Source organism: Hermetia illucens, chromosome 2, assembly GCF_905115235.1.
Source record: "Hermetia illucens chromosome 2, iHerIll2.2.curated.20191125, whole genome shotgun sequence".
Classification (NCBI taxonomy): domain Eukaryota; kingdom Metazoa; phylum Arthropoda; class Insecta; order Diptera; family Stratiomyidae; genus Hermetia; species Hermetia illucens.
The window spans coordinates 141,649,647-141,672,321 of record NC_051850.1 but is presented as its reverse complement, the minus strand read 5'-3'; the positions used below and the strand labels follow the sequence as shown (position 1 = coordinate 141,672,321).

The following is a 22,675-nucleotide window of genomic DNA, read 5'->3' as shown; positions in this document are numbered from 1 at the left end:
TTCGACTCTTAAATTTGATTCTTACAGTTTTCAGGATTTGATAGGCTAGGAGATCTTCATAAAACATCCGTAGATATTCCTAGCCTCTTTAGGTGATAATTAAGCCTGCAATGACCAGTTGGTATTCCTACTACTACCCTGAGCTTATTCTTGGTGAATTCAAATAATCCACCTCATGAGCACCCTGGAAAGTTCCATTCCTAGTGAGTTCCCGTAGTATAGTTCCCTCAGCCTTTCTCTTCATTCTTTGACTTCGTAGCCATGAACCCCTTTCCGATTCCATAGATTGGACTTGCCCCGAATAGCAAAGTCTACGCTTTTTTCCTGGCCAGCTCATCTGCCACCTTTTTGCCTTCTATCCCATTGTCGCCTGGAACCAAGTATCAAGACCTTATTGAGCACGCCGAGCATATTCAGTATATTAGGGCATTCCCATACTGACGGATTTTAGTAGGTAAATAGTAGCTTGGACGCCATTCAGAATACAAATGTTCTGCGCACCGCAATTCCTTTGGAGGTTAAAAGAAACACATTTCCCTATGGCTTATATTTACGCTTGGTATATACTTATGTCCATTTCCAGTGGTTCAAAGTACGTTTTCTTTAGACTACTAACCTCGGCGCTCCTTCTGCTGTAAGGGACCTATCAGTGTACCTGATGATCAATTGCTGGAACGACATGCAGTAATCAGTAAGGAGTTGCCTTTATCTCACTAGGTAGGAAGATCATGGAGCTTGGTGAATACTTCAAAAGACGTCGTAATATTCACCAGAATAAAAGTGAGCTTGGCGACAATGTGCCGCGCGAATAAACAGAGTAACAACCCACAAAAGGAAAAAGAGTCAAACTCCCAAAATAAAAAATTTCACCTGATTTTGAACGGCTGAATTCGTAGGATCATCGTAGCCATAATTTTGGAAAAACGGAATTGATCAAACAAGGAGGATATTGGCACCTCAGAAATGGAGAGATCGAAGGAGAAAAAGACTGGATTTTATCATCATCACCAAACACGGTGAAGGGTCATACACTGACCTTCTCAGAAGAGTGAAGACAGACCCCGAACTCACCAAGTTGGAGGATAATTTTAGCCGTATTAGACGATCTCAGGAAAGAGATCCTATGCTGCAGTTCATGAAAACCAATAATGGAAAAAATCTTGAGCCAGATTGAAAAGTCCTTACAATAGCAAGCTGGTATATAGCCTGGCAACCCGGTGATCACCGTAGTCTGCAAGGGACTAGATGAAATCACTACGAAGGAGGAGGTCCGCGAGATTTTGGAAAAACAATTTAACCTAGAGACTACAAGAGTCAGCGGTGAAAACGCTAATAAATCCTACGGTGTAACATAAACCGTCATCACCAGCCTACCAATGAGGGCATTACTCAAACTACGGGCAGTAGGGAGACGAAGAACAGACTGAAGCAATGCTTTAAATACCTTGGCTTCTGTCACATTGCGAAGGCATGCACCACTCCAAATGCCAAGCTGAATCAAAAGAAGAAATGCGGAATGAAGGGCGACATCAGCAAGGGCTCTGCGAAGCTGGTTCATATTGCTTACTGTGCAAAGGCGCCCGAATTACAAGAGAGCCCCCAGTAAAAATCACAGATGAGCCCTCAACCACTGTCAAGCGGCGCATGATCGACTTTCGCAGCCCATCTGCGACAAAGGCATCGATGAGGCTATAATTAATGAGTCATAGGAATCATGGTGGTGGCATCTGTAGCTTGTGAAGAACTAGCTTTGCAGGAAACAATGGAGCATCCGCAAGATGGATTTGTCAGACCAAAAGTAAAAGGAACTCACATATATGGCTACTATGCTCTACCAAGCGCCGCTACACTGACCGATTATGAGCAGATGTTAAGCGCTCTAGTTCTGGACGGAAGAGGACGTTAACCTAGAATCATAGTAGCGGAGCTAGACGTGGTACTGGCGAATACCAGCACACTTTCAGAGGAAGGAGCCTGTAGTCTATATTGAAATTGACATACTTTGGGGCCGCTTTAATCAGTAGAGGGACCCCGAGGCAATCGTAGTGACTCCGAGGCAATCTGCATGGAAATGAAGGACGAACCGAGCTCGAAAAGAGCTTTTAAGAGGGACACGTTCTTTGTAGCCCCCTAGCCCCACATATCGCCGGATGATACGACCAGAGGAAAAGTCACCCAAATCATCCAACGAGTAACGGAAGCATGCGATGCTGTTATGCCTAGAAGACGACCGTTCCCCAGTAGGGAACCTAACTGCTGGTGGAATAACGAAATAGCAATTTCGCGAACCACTTGTTTGTGCGAGGAGGTTGCACTACAGGTTTAGGGAAAAGCCCATAACGACCACCGAGAAGGACGCACACATATGCGGGGACGCTTAAAATAGTCCATTCGAAGGAATGCAGGGAACTACTCCAAAGAGATTTGCACCTATGTCGATCTAAACCCCTGAGGTGGGACCTCATCATCATCAACGGCGCAACTACTGGTATCCGGTCTAGGCCTGCCTTAATAAGGAACTCCAGACATCCCGGTTTTGCGCCGAGGTCCACCAATTCGATATCCCTAAAAGCTGTCTGGCGTCCTGACCTACGTCATCTTCTCTCGAACGCGGCCAAGAGTTCGCAATTTTTCTTGCTAAGAACCCAAGTTTCCGAGGAATACATGAGGACTGGCAAGATCATAGTCTTGTACAGTAAGAACTTTGACCCTATGGTGAGACGTTTCGAACGGAACAGTCTTTGTAAGCTGAAATAGGCTCTGTTGGCTGACAACAACCGTACGCGGATTTCATCATCGTAGCTGTTATCGGTTGTGATTTTCGACCCTAGATAGGAAAAATTGTCAACAGTCTCGAAGTTGTATTCTCCTATCCTTATTCTTCCTCGTGTTTGACCAGTTCGGTTTGATGTTGTTGGTTGATTCGTCTTCGGTGCTGACGTTCCCACCATATATGTTGTCTTTCCTTCATTGATGTGCAGCCCAGATCTCGCGCTGCCTGCTCGATCTGGATGAAGAGACGTACAGTCTCGGGTGGTTCTTCCCATGATGTCGATATCGTCAGCATAGGCCAGTAGTTGGGTGGACTTGAAGAGGATCGTACCTCTTGCATTTACCTCAGCATCACGGATCACTTTTTCGAGGGTTAAAGAGGACGCATGATAGGGGATCCCCTTGTCGTAGACCGTTGTTATGTCGAATGGTCTCGAGAGTTATCCTGCTGCTTTTACCTGGCCTCGCACATTGGTCAGTGTCAGCCTAGTCAATCTTATTAATTTCGTCGGGATACCGAATTCTCTCATGGCCGTGTACAGTTTTACCCTGGCTATGCTATCATAGGCGGCCTTAAAGTCGATGAACAGATGGTGTAACTGTTGTCCATATTCCAACAATTTTTCCATCGCTTGCCGCACAGAGAAAATCTGATCTGTTGCTGATTTGCCTAGAGTGAAGCCTCTTTGGTATGGGCCAATGATGTTCTGGGCGTATGAGGCTATGCAGCAAGCTATGCAAGATAGTGGAGAATATCTTATAGATGGTACTCAGCAACGTGATACCTCTATAATTGCTGCACTGTGTGATATCTCCCTTTTTATGTATGAGACAGATAATGCCTCGTTGTCAATCGTCAGGCATTGATTTGCTGTCCCATACCTTGAGCACAAGTTGCTGAACCACTTAGTGTAACTGGTCACCTCCATACTTAACCAATTCGGCTGTAATTCCATCGGCTCCTGGCGACTTATGATTTTTTAGCGATGAATTGCACGGACTATTTCCCCTAAACTTGGTGGCCTTCAGTTGGCGGTACCTCCAACTCGTCGATGTTCTGGTTGTTCAGTAGTTCATCAAAGTACTCAACCCATTGCTCCAATATGCCCATTCTGTCCAAAATTATATTTCCCTCTTTGTCTCGGCAGGATGAGCATCGAGGTGTATGAGTCTTCATCCTGCTGACTTGTGGGTAAAACTTCCGCGCCTGGTGCGGTTGCTCCCTGTACTTTTCTAGTTCACAGACTTGTTGGTTCTCCTAGGCTTCCTTTTTCCGTCTGTGAAGTCGCTTCTCCGCTCGACGGAGTTCGTGATAAGTCTCTGCGCGTGCCCGTGTTCTTTGAGAATGCAACATTCCTCGGTATGCGGCATTCTTCCGTTCCGTTACTAGCTTACATTCATCGTCAAACCAGCCGTTCCGACTCCTTTTGCGGCTGGGGCCAAGCATGTTTGTGGCCGTATCCATGATAACGTTCTTCAGGTGGTTATGAAGATCATTTGTTGATGTTTCATCTCCAAGTCCTCTGTCGACTGCAGTTTTTGCGGCATCCGAGTCTATATTAATAATAATAATAATCGTTGGCGCAACAATCCATATTGGATCAGGGCCTTGAAGTGTGTTAGAGCACTTCATTCAAGACCGTAACGGTACACTAGGAGGCAATGTGGTCAGCATTGCGCTCGGGAGTCTATATTGGCCCCCCTATATGTTCTGACATTCATCAAGGGTGAAAGGCGGCGTTCAATCAACACGTGGTCAATTTGGTTGAAAGTGGTCCCGTCTGGAGAGGCCCACGTATGGTTGTGGACCGCTTTCCGCACAAACCAGGTACTTCCAACAACCATTTCGTGTGACCCTGCTAATTGAATAATCCGCAGTCCGTTATCATTTGTTTTTTCGTGTAAGCTATGGGAGCCAACGTATCGCCTGAATACGGGCTCCTTCCCTACTTGGCTGTTAAAATCCCCAAGTATGATTTTAATATCATATCTGGGACAGGCTTCGAGGGTTCGTTCTACTGCCTCGTAGAAGGTATCCTTCTCCGACTCTGCAGTCTCACCATATATTATAGCGGTCATCCAGTAAACCATGTGCTCGGAGTAGGTTTCTTAGTCAGCCAAAAAATGAAACCTGCTGTTATCGGCTTTGAAAACATAGGCGAACGGCTATGCACTCTGCGCTTGCGAGGCAAGTTTAGAAATATAAGCCTTATTAACGTTCACAACCCTACAGAGGAAATACATCTTTACCTATCAAAAACTCAGCGGTGTGCCTGCTAACTTTTACAGTAAATTTAAAGTTAAATTTCGTGTTGATTTAAGCCCTTGATTGCCTAGGCAACTCTGGAAATATTTCAAAGGAGCTGTGCCTCCGCTAGATTTTTAATCTATTCAGAACCTTCCACCAATTCAAATATAGTATGTATCAATAATAATTTGAGATGACCCATTTGTATTGAAAAGGAATGAACATCTAATATATTGGACTGAAATAATTTACTGATTAGTAACTTGCTATAAAACGCAATTCCGAGTAAATGAAGTGAAATCATCAATGAATCAAATAACGGATACATGCGATTTTAGTAGTACTCGTTGCGAAAGCATAAACGTATCTAACGTAAACATTATGTATCTTTAAGATAAGCCATTACTAACATATCTTAAACCGAAAAGTTTTTGAAACCATTTTTTCGTGACAAATGAAGAAATACAAATACACAAGGCGCTATCGCAGTCTGATAAGATAAACAATGCTCCGATAAAATGTTATCAATGAAGATAAAATCCACCTTGCTCATTGCGAGCAAGGTGCACATTATCTCCACTGTCTGTGCTTTAGTGAGAGACCAAACGAAACGAAACGCAGTTCTTTTCGCTTAATTAAGTGGCTGAAGTTTTTATATTTGATTTTCGCATAATTCGGGATAATCCAAAATGAAGTTATTCAAAAAAGGTGCAACTTACTTGGCGATTGTTTTAGGTGAGTGAAGTTTTGTAGCAAATCAAGTTGAAAATGAGTAAATTTTTATGAAATGAAAACGAATTGTGATTTGTTTGTGAAACATCTATAAAGTGATTGTTAAAGGGTTGCTCCTGTGGTCTTCCTTAAACGTGATCCTTTTCATCGAGGAACCAAGGATTAGGTTAGAAGGTTAGATCCAAGAAGCATATTATCGGGTGGGGCCAATGAGTGGAGAACGTATTACGTCCTATGATACACCCTTATATGTTTGTATGTGTTTGTTAGTGAGCAACAAAACAGGTGAATAATGATAACGTCTTATCTTCTCTTAATGAGTCATCGATTTCGAAATTTATTTAGCGGAAACCTTCTGCAGAGCACGTTGTAATAATATTGCTAAATAAAAATATTTCACACATGTGAATAAGGGTCGTTAATGATTGCAATAAAACGCGCCGACTATTAGTTTTCTTTTGAAAGGGAACTTATGATAAAATTACAGCCTTCAGCCTGTCTTGATCGGTGGCGACATTTAGCTCGGTTACAGACCTAATCTTGTAGGAGTAGTGATCTTTATTTGGGCCGGCCTTTGCTCTTTCCCAATCGACTTGGATGTTCAGACCAATGTTGCAAATGAATCCTCATGACCAGTCCATCGAAAACATCTCTCTCGGAATTCTTTTACGATCATTGCGTGTGCTACGTAAAAATGTAACATCTTCGTTTCTACTTTCGCCCAGCGCCAGTCTTTGTCTTTTGCAGACGGGCTTCGGTGTAAAGACCACCTTAACCTTCTGCCAAAAGGAAGGTACGTAGCCCAGAACAAAACATCCTCGAAAAATACTTTCTATAAGTTGCTCTAAGTGTTCTATACTTTAGTATCGCCGGATAGATGACATCCATGCCCGGTGCTTTGAAGTGTACAAAGGATAGTATAGCTGCTCTCGCTATCCCCTTGCAACACCTTCATCTTGAAGGATTTCCAGAAACCGTCAATTCCCTTCCTCGCACTTCTGAGACCTGCTTTCCCGAGTGGTGTACTTCCAAGAGAGTCTGTATAGATTCAACTGAGGTGTCCGTGAAAGTACCATCCGGTTTTCTAAGAGAGTCCAACTTGACCGACTCATCCTTATTAAGCACTCTGGCCCAGCCTGGAAGTCTCCCTTTCACCTTCAAGTTCCTCACAGTATACTCTAAAGGTGTGTTTCGAACATTTTACGAGCCTCTTATATTCACGCTCTGAGTTCCGGAAGTTTAACCAATGTTCTTTCTTATAGCTTTTACAAGCATGGCTTAGAAGTCGTCTGGTTACTTTGCTGAGTCTGTGCAGTTCTCGGTTCGAACATCAAACCGTTTTGCCGATTTGGACCCGTGACCTCTCCAGAGCACTCGTTTTCCCAGGTTTCCGTCTTTGTATTACAGACTGTTCGTCTGAAATAGTCAAATTCTAAGTAACGGTGATCTGAGAGTAACACTTCATATAGCACTCGCCAGTCTCTAATTAACTTTATCAACTTTGAAGTGCAGATTGTTAGGTCAATTACTTGACTTCTTCTTCACCCGACGAATGTAGGGGCGCACCCTACGTTCCCGGTAATCAGACCAACTGAAGTGATAAAATCAAGCATTCTAAAATTGCATTTGCTACTTCCACAACAAATATATTGAGCGTTCGTATCACTACCCATGAAGAGTTTAAGGCCACTTCATTCTGCTTACCCTACCAGATCCCCTTGTTACCATTAACCTGGTATTGTAAGTTCACCGCAACAGGGTCTTGGGAAAAGATTTTTTTCAGCATAGTTGACTCTAACAATTTTGACATCAGAACACAGGCCCTCGGTGTCGAGGATCTTTCATTGGAGAAGATCCTAGTCCCCTAAACTGGTCCAATAGCATAGATATTGTTAAAACGAACCCATGGTCCTGCAACTTTGCCTGCTGCCAGTAAATAGGAAGAGACTTTGGCATGCTGCAAGTTAATTCGACTAGCTCTTATGTTTGTAGACATAAGTGTAGCCTAATATCAAAACCGTCCCTAACTGAAAAGTCTGCTGTATTCAGTGTGGGTCTCACCCAGGTTACCAGCTTGTGCTCGACTCCCGCCGAAAGTTCCGCTTTATTGCGTCCGATTTCTCTGGATTTCACCACACTTAGTGATGTAGCAACGCCCATATCCTCATTCTCAAGAAACTTCACCTTCTTCCGTTATCCTCCAGGTTCATCGCATGGATCTGTTTCCTCATACCGGAATTATACCAGTTGCTTCTACATCACCAACTTCCCTTTCTGCCGCTTTTCCTCGTAGAGGCAGAGGAGAAGGTTCTGACATTCAAGCCTATAGTCCCTTCTCCGTTACGGCTGAAGTTTCCTTCTGCCAAGGTTTCCTCGCCCAGTCTTTAAAAGTTTGCTAGGCAACAGTGTCACTGGCAGGCCAGCCGCAGTCAGGTTTCCAGTTCTTCTCATTAAGGGAGTTTCTGTACTATTTATACTTTCTGGCTGACCGCACTACAGGAACCGGGTGCAGGTTTCCCACTGAAGTGGAGAGCCCGCCTTCGACAGATTTCTCCGTAGGGAAACATGAATCTACTGAGATTCCCAAAATTCGTGGCGAATTGATTTTTCAAAGTCGCGGGTGGATTCGAAGTCTATGACTTCTTACCACTTGCAGAGTTAGAATCATTTGGTTCCATCTTCATGTGTTTTTGGACACCCATAGTGTAGTAGTAAACTACGACTAGTTCCCCCACCACAACAAAATAGTGTCCGAGGTGGGTCGCTTCTGCTTACTCCAGGTAGAAGTTCAATTGGAATCATTCTTTTCAAAAGCACAGATAACAAAAATCTGTGAATGCGGTTTTCATCTACCAAAAGTACGCAGTTTTCAAGTTTATAACTTTTTCCTATGACCTTGCAATACAGACATGTATTTCTTATCTCAATCTTAAGATTGTGGCAGAAATAGAAACACTCAGTGGCATGGTCTATGCAGGTACGTTCTTAGCCGCTCACATCACTGTGAACTTTTTGTAAAAAATCGGCCATCGATGCGATTGCCCAAGGATCAAAAATCGGCAACGCATGGTCAGACAGGAAGAAAACGAATACAAATCTAAACTAAATCTAGTTAGCAAAGATGTTCTTCGTCAACAATGATCCATGCAGCTAACAAATACTTTGATTCCAGATACCTATCTTGCTAAATCTTTCCTGAAGTCAAAGATATAAAAATAAAATAAAATAATTACGAATGTAAGTTCATAATTATGGAATAAGGATAAACTGGACATTAAAATTAATAATATAATACTTGCTGGCAAACATAGTTTTAGCATCGTAATTCACTGGAATATTTTAGGCGAGACTTCTAAAGAGGCAACTCTGGTAAGAGCCAAATTGGAGAGGCTACGACCTATCTATGTTCAATCCCAGACATTCTTATATTTCACTATGTCTAGCTAGCACTAGGGCCAGGCTAGCTTTATATTTCAGATAATTTAATAGCAGAAGCTGCTTACAATAGGAGTTTCCCGGCCTTCAATAAATATTGTTTATATCTTCTATAGTGAAATGTCGTTGCCTAAGTGTTGGATTCTTTTTCTTTGCCTTTGTCCCGTTCACCCAGCGGCTCATCGTGATCGATTTCGCCATTCGGCTCTAATAAATACCTGATCTGGATGCAATCTAGCGGCTTTTGAATTCTCATCCAGCGTATCCAGCCACAGTTGTTCCGGCCAGTCTTTTGGCCGTTTACCATCAACTTCCACCATCCACCAATTTTGGCAAGTGAATTCTCGTTAGCACACATTACGTGACTATACCATTGAAGACAGGTGCTCAGAGGTAGCGTTGAGGAAGACGGGGCGGCAACTCTGTTGGCCAAACCAAAACCAAGTGGCCGAGGAGAACCTCCATAGTGGTGGCACCGGGAGAGGCTGTACTCACTTTGGCTTGCCGGCCGTGATGCAGTAGGCGAATGTTCCAAAGGCCTAATCAGGGCGATCAGACCCGAGTCTGCACGGGGACTCATCTGAAGTGGCAAATTGGTCACGAAACCTGACCAGGGGTATACTGCTACCATGGGAACCGAGATAGGCTCTGGACTCACATACTTCGGGTGAACTCTCTTTGTATATGAGTTTAACTCGGTTATTTGCGGTTGGCCCCCTAGTGGGAGCTTCATGGGGGTTATTGGTTATACTCAAGTAAGAAGAGACCTTTGGGCCTCGACGTGGTGTTGCGTTTCAACACAGGAGCCGTACTCCTTAGTTCGGTAGAGATTTAGGTAGGCTAAGGCATGCACTCCGTTGCATCCGTTGTCAAAAATTCAGGTTTATTCAAATTCAATCTAAGATCGTGTTGCATGACGCGATCATTCCATTTCTAGACAAGTTGCTCCAAATCATTTTTGCTATTAGATGCTAAGAAAATATCATCTGTATAAAGCAGGGCGGTTTTGATACACCCGCTACACTTCGAACTTTATTTTTCGAAGTTTTTGGCACCAGACCATCCGAAGAGCTCTTGCGAGTTCCTCCAGTTAGGCTGCCAACATTTAGCGTGCAGACACATATTTTTTTTGTTCTGCAGGTGTTGGATTAATTTTCCATAAAGATTTACTGATCATCTAAGGTCAGAGAAAGGATCGGGGCAAGATATTAATACTATACTATGTGAAGCAGTTTAAATCATAGCGACCCTCCGACATCATGCACTTAGTTCATTTCATCCGCATTACCAAGTCAATGGAATCTAGCAGAGATAGATATTTCCATTGCTTAAGGTCATAATTTAAATACACTCAAATGGCATTTACTAGCTTCTTACCTGGTTGAAACTACATTTACGTTTGGTGATTTTTTATGTAAGAATTATTCTTTGAATTAAGTGACCAGCTGCTAACCTCCGCACATCCCTCCTTTACAACTCATCGCCAGACTAAAACCCGCTTCGAAAGGTAGTTTCGAAACCTATTCTGATATCTCACAATGCATGTTTGAGGATCCAACCCTTGCAAAAAAGTTCGTGTCGAACAGAGGTTTTGTTTCGGACAAAATTAGGCAATCACTCGGAAATGATCTCATAAAGCCGAAGAAACATGAATTCTACTGGTGGTTTGCCAAAGGAATACCGAAGTCCATCAATTCCCACCATGTCATTGTCAGCTAGTTGTTTCCAACTGAATTTATAAAAAAAATTATAATTGGATTAGTATATTACGAATAACGAGAAGGTAAGGTAAGAGAAAATTCACATACTTTGCTACAATGGATCAAGACCTTCCTTCCCCACATTTGTTTCCAAGAAAACAGGCTCTTCATTTTTAAATATTGTAGCCACGAACCCATTTCATCACTGTTCCTTTCCTGCACGTCCTGCACGATCGTCAATGTGGCCTGGAACCCTGAGTATCCAGACGCTATTGAACAAGTGGAGCGTGCTCAGTTTGTTAAGGCACTCCCATACCAGTTTAGAATTTACCTGGTAGGACTTAAGTGCACTAATAGCCACTTGGCTGTCAGTAAGAATTTCAATGCTCTGCCCCCTGTAATTCCTTTCCGTGTTAGAAGGAGATATATCTGTTTATGGCATGTATTTCTGCCTGAAATCTGCTGGTATGCCATTAGTTCAAAATGCATTTTCCTTGGACCAACGAGCTCAGGGCTTGGTCTCTGCCGTAAAGGATCTGTCAGTGTACCATGTAATCAGTTGCTAGTTTAAGTCGTATGTCAATGCCACCCTCTGCCAGTTTGCTCTGTTTTTCCAAAGTATTTCAAACTTCCCATCGAAGTGAAGTGGTATCAGTAATTCGAGATGCATCCTAGCAATTTTCCCTCGATTCAGGCAACGTACCGCCTCACTAGTACTACCCGACATTCTTTAGATCGGCCTCCTTGCCTGCATCTCTAAGTGCAGATGGAGAGGAGTCAATCCCAGAAGGACCTCTAGGGATGCCGTTGGGCAGGTTGTCATTGCCCCACTGATACACATGTAAGCTAGTCTTTAAAGTTTGTCACTTCCTGGCTGTTGTGCTGAGTTTAGTTCTTGCTGTCCAGATTGCCGCTCCACAGGTAATCAATCATTGGCGTTATTATTGCAGTGTATATCCAGTGTAGCACTTCCGGGGTGCATCACCATTTTTTTTGCACAGAGCCCTTGTGGCTCCGATATACGTTTTCAAGGTGTGTTTTCCTGAGTAGTTTTTGGTCTAGTGTTATTCCCAAATATTTTAACTCTGTTTCTCATTTCACAGTCATGCCATATAATCTAATGGGTCTCAGGTGATCAAGCTTGCATTTCCTAGTGAATGGTATTATTATTGACCTTGACCTGGATTTAAGCACAGTCCTGGCTTTCTACCCCAGTTACTAGTGACTCGCAATCCAGATTGAATTCTGTCACATAGCGTATCCTCATATTTGCCCCTACAGATTAAAACGGTACCATCAACGTTACCCTGACCTGTATTCCAGTGTCTTTTAGCTGTCCAAGAGCTCATCAACTACCATACTTCACATTAATTAAGTCCGTTAATAGCCACTTGGCTGTCGGTGAGAATTTCATTATTCCGCTCCCGGTAATTCCTTTCGAGGTAGAAGGAGACACATCTGTTTATCTTCCTCTTCTTTGTCTTCAGTTTTTGTCCCGCCCATGGCGTGTATGAATAAGCTGGTATCCTTACCCATTTGACCAAAATGCATTTTTCTTGGACCAATGACCTCAGTGCTTGCTCTCTCTGCCGTAAAGGATCCGTCAGTGTACCAGGTAATCACTACCTTACCAGCTTGAGTAGTGTTCATGACAATTGAATTTTTACCCGCCTGGATTTCTATCTGCCTACTCTTTAAGATTCTACCCATCCAGAACGCCAGGGTGTTTCCCACTCCCTTGTAGATTAGGGTATCTCGTATTCCTGAACGCAATGAGTTATCGAACACTCCTGCGTTGTCCAGAAACGCACACAATGGTACTTCGTTCCATTATATGGAATCCGCGAATACGTCTGCCAGCTGAAACAGAGCACTTTCGGTTGACTAGCCAAGTAAAGTGTTGACACGAATATAGGATGTTAGGTATTAGAACGTTAGTTGTAGTCTACGGACGTCTCCACCCTCTAAAGCACGAACGATATCAGGCAGATTGGTCTGAAAAATTTAGGGTAAAAAGGATTCGTTCTACCCGCTTTAAGAATAAAGACCACCATTTCCCGTCTCCGTGCCCTTGGCATATATCCTGGGGTTAGGCTGCACCCTACCGCTCTTAGGAGAGATCCTAGGATATTTCTAGGCCTTGGAGTGGTGTTAGGAAAATTACATTTCCTCCGGCTGATTTCAGTAGTATAAAATTCCCACGCCCATCTTACTCTGGCTTCCGAACATACCTCTTGCGCTAATTTCCAATTTTTTTTCCTTTTCTGTCGATTGTTCAGGTGTCAGGCAGAACGCTATGCACCCGGCACTAAAAAAGGGAACAACTTGTTCCCGAAATACCGATATTTGCTGAATAAAAAATTTGTGCTAGCGACGGAGACGGTGTGGAATTTGAATTCCTAGAATGCTATTGTCTTCCACGGTGGTGTAGAACCCTGGAAAATGAGTTCTAAGGAGCAGATTTATCTTGTCACCATCATTCTCGGTAAATGTCTTCCTTCTTCAGACAGAAGTTATTGTCTTGTCTTTGGCTATAGCCTTATATAGCCTGGATTATTCTGTAGTTTATTCTATTCTACACAGAATTCCCCGAAACTTTTTCGTTTTACTTCCTTGATAGCGATGCTGTATGTCCTTTTGTCCGTCTGCTAGTCCTCGATCTTTTTCGCCCGGTTTAAGGGTTTTCGCACGTCCTTTCTCATTCTGGCATATGTGTTAATAATGACTCTGTTGAGGCTTTCTACTACTGCTATATCACGCTCTTGATGTCACCGCTTACCTGTAGATGAGGCATGTTGTCACTCAGGTGTTTAGTGTAGGAGTCCCAGTCTGTTGATAAATTGGATTATCAAATTAATAATACTTGCTAGATAACATAGTAGTCTCAGAATGGCAATGAATAACCACGAGAAGTGGTCTACGACAAAACTTCAAAAGAGGGAATGCTGGTAAGAGCCACGCTAGTCCAAAGAAAAAATAACAAGCCATAATTTGATAGGCTACCACCTATCTAAGGCCAACCAACACTTTCCTATGTTTTACTAAATCTAGCTAAGGATAGCAGAGGTAGCTTATAATACAAAAGCTGAAGAAAAAAGAAGGTGGCTTATAATAATACCTTCTCAGATGTATTGAAGTAGAAGGGGTCCTTTATAACCTACCTATCGATAATATCTTCCATAGTGAAATGTAGTTGTCTAAGAGCCTGTTCTTATTTTTTTCCGCATCAATAGTTTTTGCTTATAATCTTTGGCAATGTCCTCTTCTTATTGGACTTCTACTGAGATTTTTACTCAGAAAAATCAACAGCTACCTTAACAGCGCCTCAGGATTCTGTATTACCCCCTAATACATAAGCAAATCTCATGGTGGGCTTTTTCGGCCAGTCTCGTTTTATGTACTTATCCTTATGCGAGTTTTCACAAAGGGCTTTAGGGTGATGCCTATCTGGTAACAATTTAAGTTATACCCACTTCGACTTGGTAGGTCTTGCATCCACCAGTATGAATGCTAAGCCATGCACTTGGTATAGACTGGTACCGTTGTTGCTTGTCACAGCGGGGCTCTGATTGTGGTCACAAAATCAATCCGTGTCCTAAGAGTCTTCCAGACAGGTGCTCACTTAAAACCCTTAAGGACTTAACCCACTTCGACTTTATGCACTTGGTTCATTTTTTTGATATTATCAATACAAGGGAACCTAGCCGAAGTAGATATTTTCGTTGTTAACGTTCATAATTTAAATACACTCAAATGGCATTTACTAGCTTTTTACCCGGTTGAAACTATAGTACATCTACGTTTGGTAATTTTTTTTATGTAAGAATAATTCTGGGAAATAAGTGGTCAATGTCTAACCTCCGCACATCCATCCTTTACAACTCATCTCCAGACTAACACACGCTTCGAAAAGTTGTAATCGAGACCTATTCTGATATCCGACAAGGCTATCTTGCATAAAAAAAGATACGTAGGCCACCTTTAAACGAAAATTTATTCAGTGCATGCTTGGGGGTCCAACCTTTACATCACATTTCGTGCTAGACAGAGGTTGAGAACAGTCACTAGGAAATGAAACATGAATTCAATATTATTGATTGGCTGATTAATTCATAGATTATAATAAAGTACCCAGACGGCCAAGTAAGTAAATTGCCCATTCAGCCATCGCTAAGACATTTAGATAATTTTCACTCCACACGCGGATTTTCATGGCTCTATAAAATACCAACCCAGATTTTCGAATGCAAGTTAAGGCTCTACGTACTTCAAAACCACTAGTAGCTACTAGCGTAAGCAGACCCTAGAAAATGCAGTGAAGCCACAACAAACTCATAATTATTATTATATAATCTAAATCACACTTCTCTCTCCTAACTATTGTTGTTAAACTTAAGTCAATCATCCACTTGCGAAATTCATTAAATATGCAAGATTCCTTCCACCGCTAAAAAACGTGTTTACCAAAAAACGCCACCGCATGGATATTCCGCTTAGATACAAGCTTAAAAATAACATATCAAAATCATTAACATTCACAAGACCTATATTTTGTTTAGACTAAAAATTCACCGAGAGATGATAAAATCTATTTAAAAATTAATGCAATTTATTGTTAATCCAACATTTTATAGTTCAATAAAAAGATTATTTTGCAAGGTGGCCATGTGTTTACCTCTGCCAAAGAATTATCATCCTCGTCAAAATTTGATTGGTACACACACCGGGCGTAATGTGGATGACGCGGACCAATTGTTTGCGCCAGTTGGACCACTAGAGCACAACACCCAAATATTTAAAATAAATATTAATGGACTCGAAATAATTCCAGATGATCAAGCTAAAATCTTATAGTCAACAATTTGGATTTAGATTGTAATTGAATTATTTCTCAACCAAGAATGTTTTCATTTTTATTTTTAGTTTTGATCGCCTGCTTTGCCGATGAGGCTGAAGGACGGAGAAGAGTTTTGCGTGGTCGCAGAACAATAACACGTCAATATTTCCGTAAGTATCTGCAATAGCTATAAAACAAAAATAGGTTCGTTTTTAGAAGTTTATAGAGTCAGGCTCCTACGAATGTTTTAGTGTTCTTCTGTCTATCTGTCTTTTTTCCGCACATGAAAATCTTTGAAGCTATGTTCCGAATATGGCCATCGGGATTTCTACCCATTCGAACCAGACCTCATTCCCATTGTGCTTCCACCGGAATTGCTGATTACATTTTCTTCTTGCTCTCTTAGGCCAGCAGTAAACCTTGAAGCAAACGCACATAGTCAGATGTATTGGGGGCAACAAATCCCAGGACATGCTTCACCCTATATGGCGCAATAAGGTTTAATTTCTACTCATCCATATTGGTTCCTCCTTAATATATTTTCAAAGAGTACTTTCCTACCTAGTGTCCTTTCCAGGCTCTTTCTGTCATCGTGTGTGCGGAATAAAATCAGTTGTAAAATTGATGATAACAATGTCGATAGTACGCTATATACTACACCTTCTAAGCGTCAGCGAGATTCAAAATTTGGGAATGAAACATTTGCAAACGCAGGCGTGTGAGATTCTCATTTCGTATAAGCAACCCCCGTTTATCCGAGTTGACCCCCTTTGCCCCAATGTTTAAGTATTATTTCATAATTATGCTAGCCGCAAAGCCCTCATATTTTAAGCGCTTTGAGCTTCTCTAATTTTGACTTCATCCAGAACTAAAGCGAATCCATATCTGCTGACTCGCTACATCATTCAAAGTGTGCGTTCAGATTATTTAACCGCGCGTGTACCAACGAGTGCCTCAACATTATCTGTGCATCCGACTAGATGCAATTTATCAGGCATCTAAAGTCGTAGCAGACTAGCGTATAAGGCGTTCTAAAAGTCCGAGCCAAAGATAGATCCTTGAGCCTCCCCCGATGTGACCTTCATTTTACACTGTCGCTCATAGGTATCAAAGAGCATTGCGCGGTCCTTTAAATAGTCGCTCAATATTCGCAAAAGGTAGTGCGGAATATGAAAAGATATTGTTTGAGTGAGAAGTCTCCCGCAGCACTTATTGTGTCAGTCATTCTCGGCTTGATAAGTTTCTTAAGCCCGTTATGTCCAACATACTAAACGGACGGTACGCTAATAGGGCCTCGAGGTCGCCTTTGCTTATCAGCACATGCCTCATAACTCTCCGATGGGGCAAAAGGGCCCGCTGTCAAACATACGTTAAATGCGCTGAGTAATGAGTTCGGCTTGTATTTAGAAACAAGTTTTAGCACTTCGAGGGGTAATACCATCCGGGCATCAAATTTTTTTAGTAAACAGCTTACACTCGAAGCCTCATCGGACCCTGTTAGCGTTACCGGCAGTGTGCTATTTGCATGCTAATTGCGTGACGGAGTTCCTTTTCCGCTATCTTGTACTCGCATTATTCCTTCTATTCCGAAGACACTAAGAACTTCTTAGCCAAGGTCATGTCAGTGGTAGTGTCTTCTCAATCAGAGCATTGGAACGTTTCCCAGACCATCTATAAAATGTTCGTACCTCCAGAATCTGGTTGAGGCGTCCTTCATTTCTCCAACTCTCCCTACGGTATTTTGAAATTTCGTCTTCCAAAGCGCCGAGCCTATTCTGGAAAGCGGACAGAGATTCGTTTAGTATGAAGTAAACACTGGAAAAAGTCACTTCCACATAATGAACCCAAAATTAGTCATCTCCTCGCCAGTGAGCTTGCACCAGCAAGTCAACAGTATCTCTCACCCAATGGCAGCAGTGCCAGATATATTGGTATACCACGATGGTGAGCTCTTATCTCGGTACTGCTCGCCGGGGTACAACAAGTCATCTCTTCCGTCTTGCACCATATGCTCCATGTTCTCTTGCAGGATGTGGATCATGGTGCTTGACTTTTCACTTTCTCTAACTACTTTTTAAAGTAGAAATTTTAGAGATGAATTTTCGGGTCGACCACTTACAAACGCACTGCCAGTGATTGCACGACTCTATCCCAATCGCGCTTGTGTTTTATATCCACTGCATAAATAGATACATCCTCAACTATGATGAATGGAATTATGCCTATTATACAATAAGAAACACTCGCTTGTACACTCTGGGCTGTTGATACGCTCATCAGCTTTGCATTTCGTGCGTTACCTGATCCCATCATTTACATCTGGGTCTTCCATCAGTATTTTAGGTTACCCCCTTCGACCCATAACCTCTCTCTATTTTCACTCTACCTGTCAACGCCAGTTTCAGAACCGTATATCACACTACTTTGATGTTTGTGTTTTTCCCATCCTAGGGCTTTTATCATCAAATCATGCAATCCCAATTGGGTCAAATTCTCTTTTTCTTTTTTTTGTCTTTTTTTCTCCATTCATGTCTCTACAACCGCTGGTTATCTCCTGTAAACCCTTGCGCCCACCTGCTTCGCTAAAAATTTCTCTATTTGACCTTTATATTATATATACTTTTCGTCCTTTCTAGGATCTTTTGATATGGCCCAAGTTTCCTCTTAGGGTAATTAGCTTCGCTTCGCCAAAGGCACTTTTCTTGTGACAGAAATGGTGTCTCTAGTTGAATTTCTTTACTCTATTCACTAGAAACACCGTAAATACACATTGGAGGCGTAGATAGTGCCCCTCTTACCTTTATGGCAAGGATTTTCCTTCTCCATGCAGATCAAGTGAATCGCGCACCGGCCAGATGAGCATGATTGTATCCATGACAGCACAATAACGATATCTTTCAAAGATAAGATCGTTATATCCTAGTGAGGGGAAACTTTTTCGAAGGATCCTTTACTCAGTTTTCCTAATGACGCATATAATAATTCTCCTAAGTTGGTCTATTCCTTTTTTTAGGATAGGGTCCACCCCCCTTCTCAGACTTTAGATCCTTTTCCTATTGACGATGAACTTCAGCTGCTCTCCTTACCTGTCCTCTTGGGAACAAAGCTCTTCTCCTTTTATTTGTTCTCCAATTCATTAGTTCAACCATTCTTACAGATTTTCGCTTCTGCACCAAATTCGTAGGGGCTTCATCAGTGTTGTTCACCTCATCTTCCTTCACACTGCTTTTATGGTCGAAAGCTCTTGTCATAGCGTCTATGATCTGGTGCCTATTCCCCCCCCCTCTCTCTATTATTTTATCGCCAAGTGAAATGAAATCTATTCCTTGCCTGGTTATTTTGACCTGATAGCACAAATAAGCGGATTGAAGTCCAACCTGTGCATTTAAGTAGTCGGAGGCTCATTTGCCTGCTTCCAAAAGCCACCTGTATTGGGTTTTCGAACTTCTGCGTAGTAGAAACTTCCGTATATCCTCTTCAATGGTTGGTTTATTTTCTATTTCTATTCTCTATTATTTCCATAGTCATTTCACACCTTGTTTCACATAATCGCCCTGCACCAACATACTTACGTATGCATTCCGGTACGCAACTGCGGAACGGGACTCGACTGATGTAGGCTGGTTTAAAATGGTAACCGTTTTCTTCTAGTACAACAATCTTCCTGGACTGTTATGAGTGTTATCATCCTGTTTAGTGCTCTTAGTGGGTATTATGTACCTCGTTTCTCCCTCCCTCCCAAATTCGCAAATAATCTCTACTAAGAATACTTTGATATTACGTAAGATAATATGTAGCCCATAATTGCTGCCAACGGGTTCGTCTGCTGGCTCGCCGCAATTTTCGTGTGACCTTTTTTGTAATCACATTCCTTCGGTGTATAACTCCTCTTCTCCTTCCTCTTTTCTCCCCCGGCAGGGGCAGCTTGCTCTGCATCTTCTACAATACCTCTTCTTACCACTTTTTTTTAGCGAAGTATCTCATTGGCAACCTAGACGCCAATGTTAGTCCCAGTTTTATTAGACTTCCTAAACTTTTTTTTTTAAAGTCGAACAATTCATTTCACTTCCTTTCTGCATAATTTTTACCAAAATCCCCCTGCCTTAGCCTATAATCCACAGCAATGATCATAATCGCAAACAATGCTGCCTTATTTCCGTTTTCTCTCGTGTTCTGTACAATTTGGTCAACTTATAGCTGAAGAGCAACACGGTTCTATAAAACGTCTGTTCGCTGCTACTCCACCAACTTCGTGGCCAAATGCCAGCTCAAGTGCAGGTCATCTATATGGATTTTTCTAAGGCCTTTGACTCTGTTAATCACATGGTACTATTATCCAAACTCGTCTCTCTTAATATTCCTTTCTCGCTCCTCTGGTGTATAATAAGGTTTCATTCTCGGCCCACTGCTATTTCTATTCTTTATTAACGAGCTTTCCTTCCTTCTCACGCTCCCTTGCTTACTTTAGGCCAATAACATTAAGCTTTTTGTCATGTGTGATTCCTCCTGTACATTGTGTGTCCCTTCAGTCGAATTTATGCATATCGGTTCGGCGGTGTTCTATAAGTCAGTTGGCAACGTTAGCCATTCAATGTTCATTCAATTCAAGTCCCATTCAATGTTCTAGTCTCTTAAATCCTCCCCCACTTTGTTTTCCTACTCTCTTGGTGGCCCCCTTTATGACAGCGGAGTTCCATCCAAGGCCTTGGTGTAACTTTCGGCAGACACTGCGCAGATGTCTGCGCTCGCATTTCCAGGATGTCTGGTTTCAGACTATGTAACTCCTCTGAATTTAACCGACACCAACCCTCCTTAAAATTCTACAGTTCCATTTCCACAACGGTGATCGATGATACCATTGAAAAAGTTCAAAGCAATTTCACCCGACCGCTCTTCTTTAAAAAGAATTTCTCCCGTGTAGGCTATCCTACCACTCCTCTTAACCTCCTTTACTTAAAACAATGAAGAACTTTCTTCGATATATGCACACTTTTTACGGTCCCCATCTAGAACTTTGTTGTCAGTTCTCGATTTGGAGGCTATTTCATTGATATAATGCATTTCAGCTTGGTTTGTTAGACTCTTGTTCATAAGTTAAACTCTCCCCTTTCTCCTCTTTCCGGGGGACAATATCTTTTTAGATTATCTACGTTTATTTTAATTAAATGAATAAATGATACTACTACTATTATTCTCCAAATAAAGGTTCTACTTCCTTTAAAGGCTTTCGGGCTCCAAATTGTTTGGAACCTAGATGCGTATGCGTATGCTATGTATCTCCACACCACCATATGGATTATATTTCAGAGAATGTTGCACGTTCGCCTTCTATACCTAGGAATGGCAACAAATTCAAAATCGTATTATTTCTCTTTCATGAATCCAATCTTTCCCATTCTCTAGATTCCTGAATTGTGCTGGGACAGCTTGGGTTAACTAGTGGTCTCAGTTCAGTTCAGTTTGCTTGAGACCCTGATTTTGGGTGTCCTTAAAAATGCCATATTTCTTCTAAAAGCTTCACAAGCTAAAATACTCAGAACAGAGAATTAGTAAATCTAGCTAGTAGCCTACTTTCTGCCACTAGCCACTTACACTTGACCGAAACTATTGTTATAAAATTTGCGACGATAAAGAAGATCTTAGCCCACTTTCAAAGATACAACAATGATTTGCAGTATTTAATCATATTTTCTTTTTTTCAAAACAGGACCTCTAGCGATTCCTGGATGGGCCATCGTCATCCTCGTAGCCATCGCTGAGCTACTGATTGGTGTAATTGTCTACTTTGGAATGCGGAAATATGTCCTTTCGGCGACAACAGAAACTACTAACACTTACCAGCCGGCACATACAGAGGAAGTTTAATTTAATCGTTAATTAAACCTACTTCAACCAAGTGTGCATGTTCTCTTTAGATTAAGCGAAACGAAACAATGACGAAAGTGTACAATAATTAAAAGCAGTTTGTGCTGTAGTTTTATGTTTTATTTGCTATGAAGCCTTGAAATACAAAATAAATATTAGTTTTTGGTAAATGTCTTCTGGTCTTTGTATCTATTACATGGGAACAACAAAGTCCTAAAATAGAACTTGTTAATTGGGATAAATTAGTCGCAAAGTAACTTAATAATCACCATGCAATTTGCGAGTATCTTGACTGCAAACCGCATAGGGATAAAGTTCTCATTTGGCGCTACTGACTCTTTGGTATCATTTGCAAATCGACTAAGAACATTATCAATTAGTTGAAACAGATACATGTCCCAGCTTTGAAACTAGATTAATATAGATACATATTGTTTAGGTTAATAAGCTCAAAGACCAAAGTCTTTTAGTATATCTTCGTCTTGTCGCATAGATTGGGAACGCATAGGTCAATAATGTTAACGCGCCTTAGATACCAAGTCTAATAATAGTGAAAACTTAAAGATTATTCAACTCTTCAACAGCTTTTGATATTATGTTAGGTAATAGTACTCACTAATTTCACTTAAACTAGAACATTTGCTATTCGGATCACTTGGTAGACCTCTCCTCCCAATGCGTAAAGTAAAACAATAGAATTGGCAATGGATTCAGATTTCCCAGTATGCAACGCCTTTAAGACACCGAGATATATATATAAAATTTTCTATCGGAAAAATTGTAATTTACTATTACCATTTTTCGTCGGATAATTCAAATGAATCCACTCAAGAAAGTTGCGAATTATCGGATTGACCAGATGACTCCGTTGCAACAGTTCCTTCTTCGATAAATGCTGCCAAATTTTTTTATAATTATTTTACCATTGACCCCTTGATTACAAAAGACTGAGTCATTTGCAAGTCCACACTCCATGAAATATTCCCGTCAAAGCAAGAAATAAACTCCAATCCAACCCAATCCGACCCTCTTCACGGTGTTGCCGGAATGTTTGTCCGTGACCCTAACTCACCACACCTATACTAC

At 41.7% G+C, this 22,675-nt stretch overlaps 1 protein-coding gene across 1 annotated transcript; it reads left to right on the top strand.

Moving 5' to 3' along the window:
* Nucleotides 1-5,585: 5,585 nt before the first annotated feature.
* LOC119650138 lies at nt 5,586-21,698 on the top strand. The gene is made up of 3 exons (XM_038052670.1): nt 5,586-5,755; nt 15,811-15,894; nt 21,432-21,698. The coding sequence occupies exons 1-3, from the start codon at nt 5,710-5,712 to the stop codon at nt 21,587-21,589; spliced, it is 288 nt and encodes a 95-aa protein (XP_037908598.1). The 5' UTR covers nt 5,586-5,709; the 3' UTR covers nt 21,590-21,698.
* The last annotated feature ends 977 nt before the right edge of the window (nt 21,699-22,675 follow it).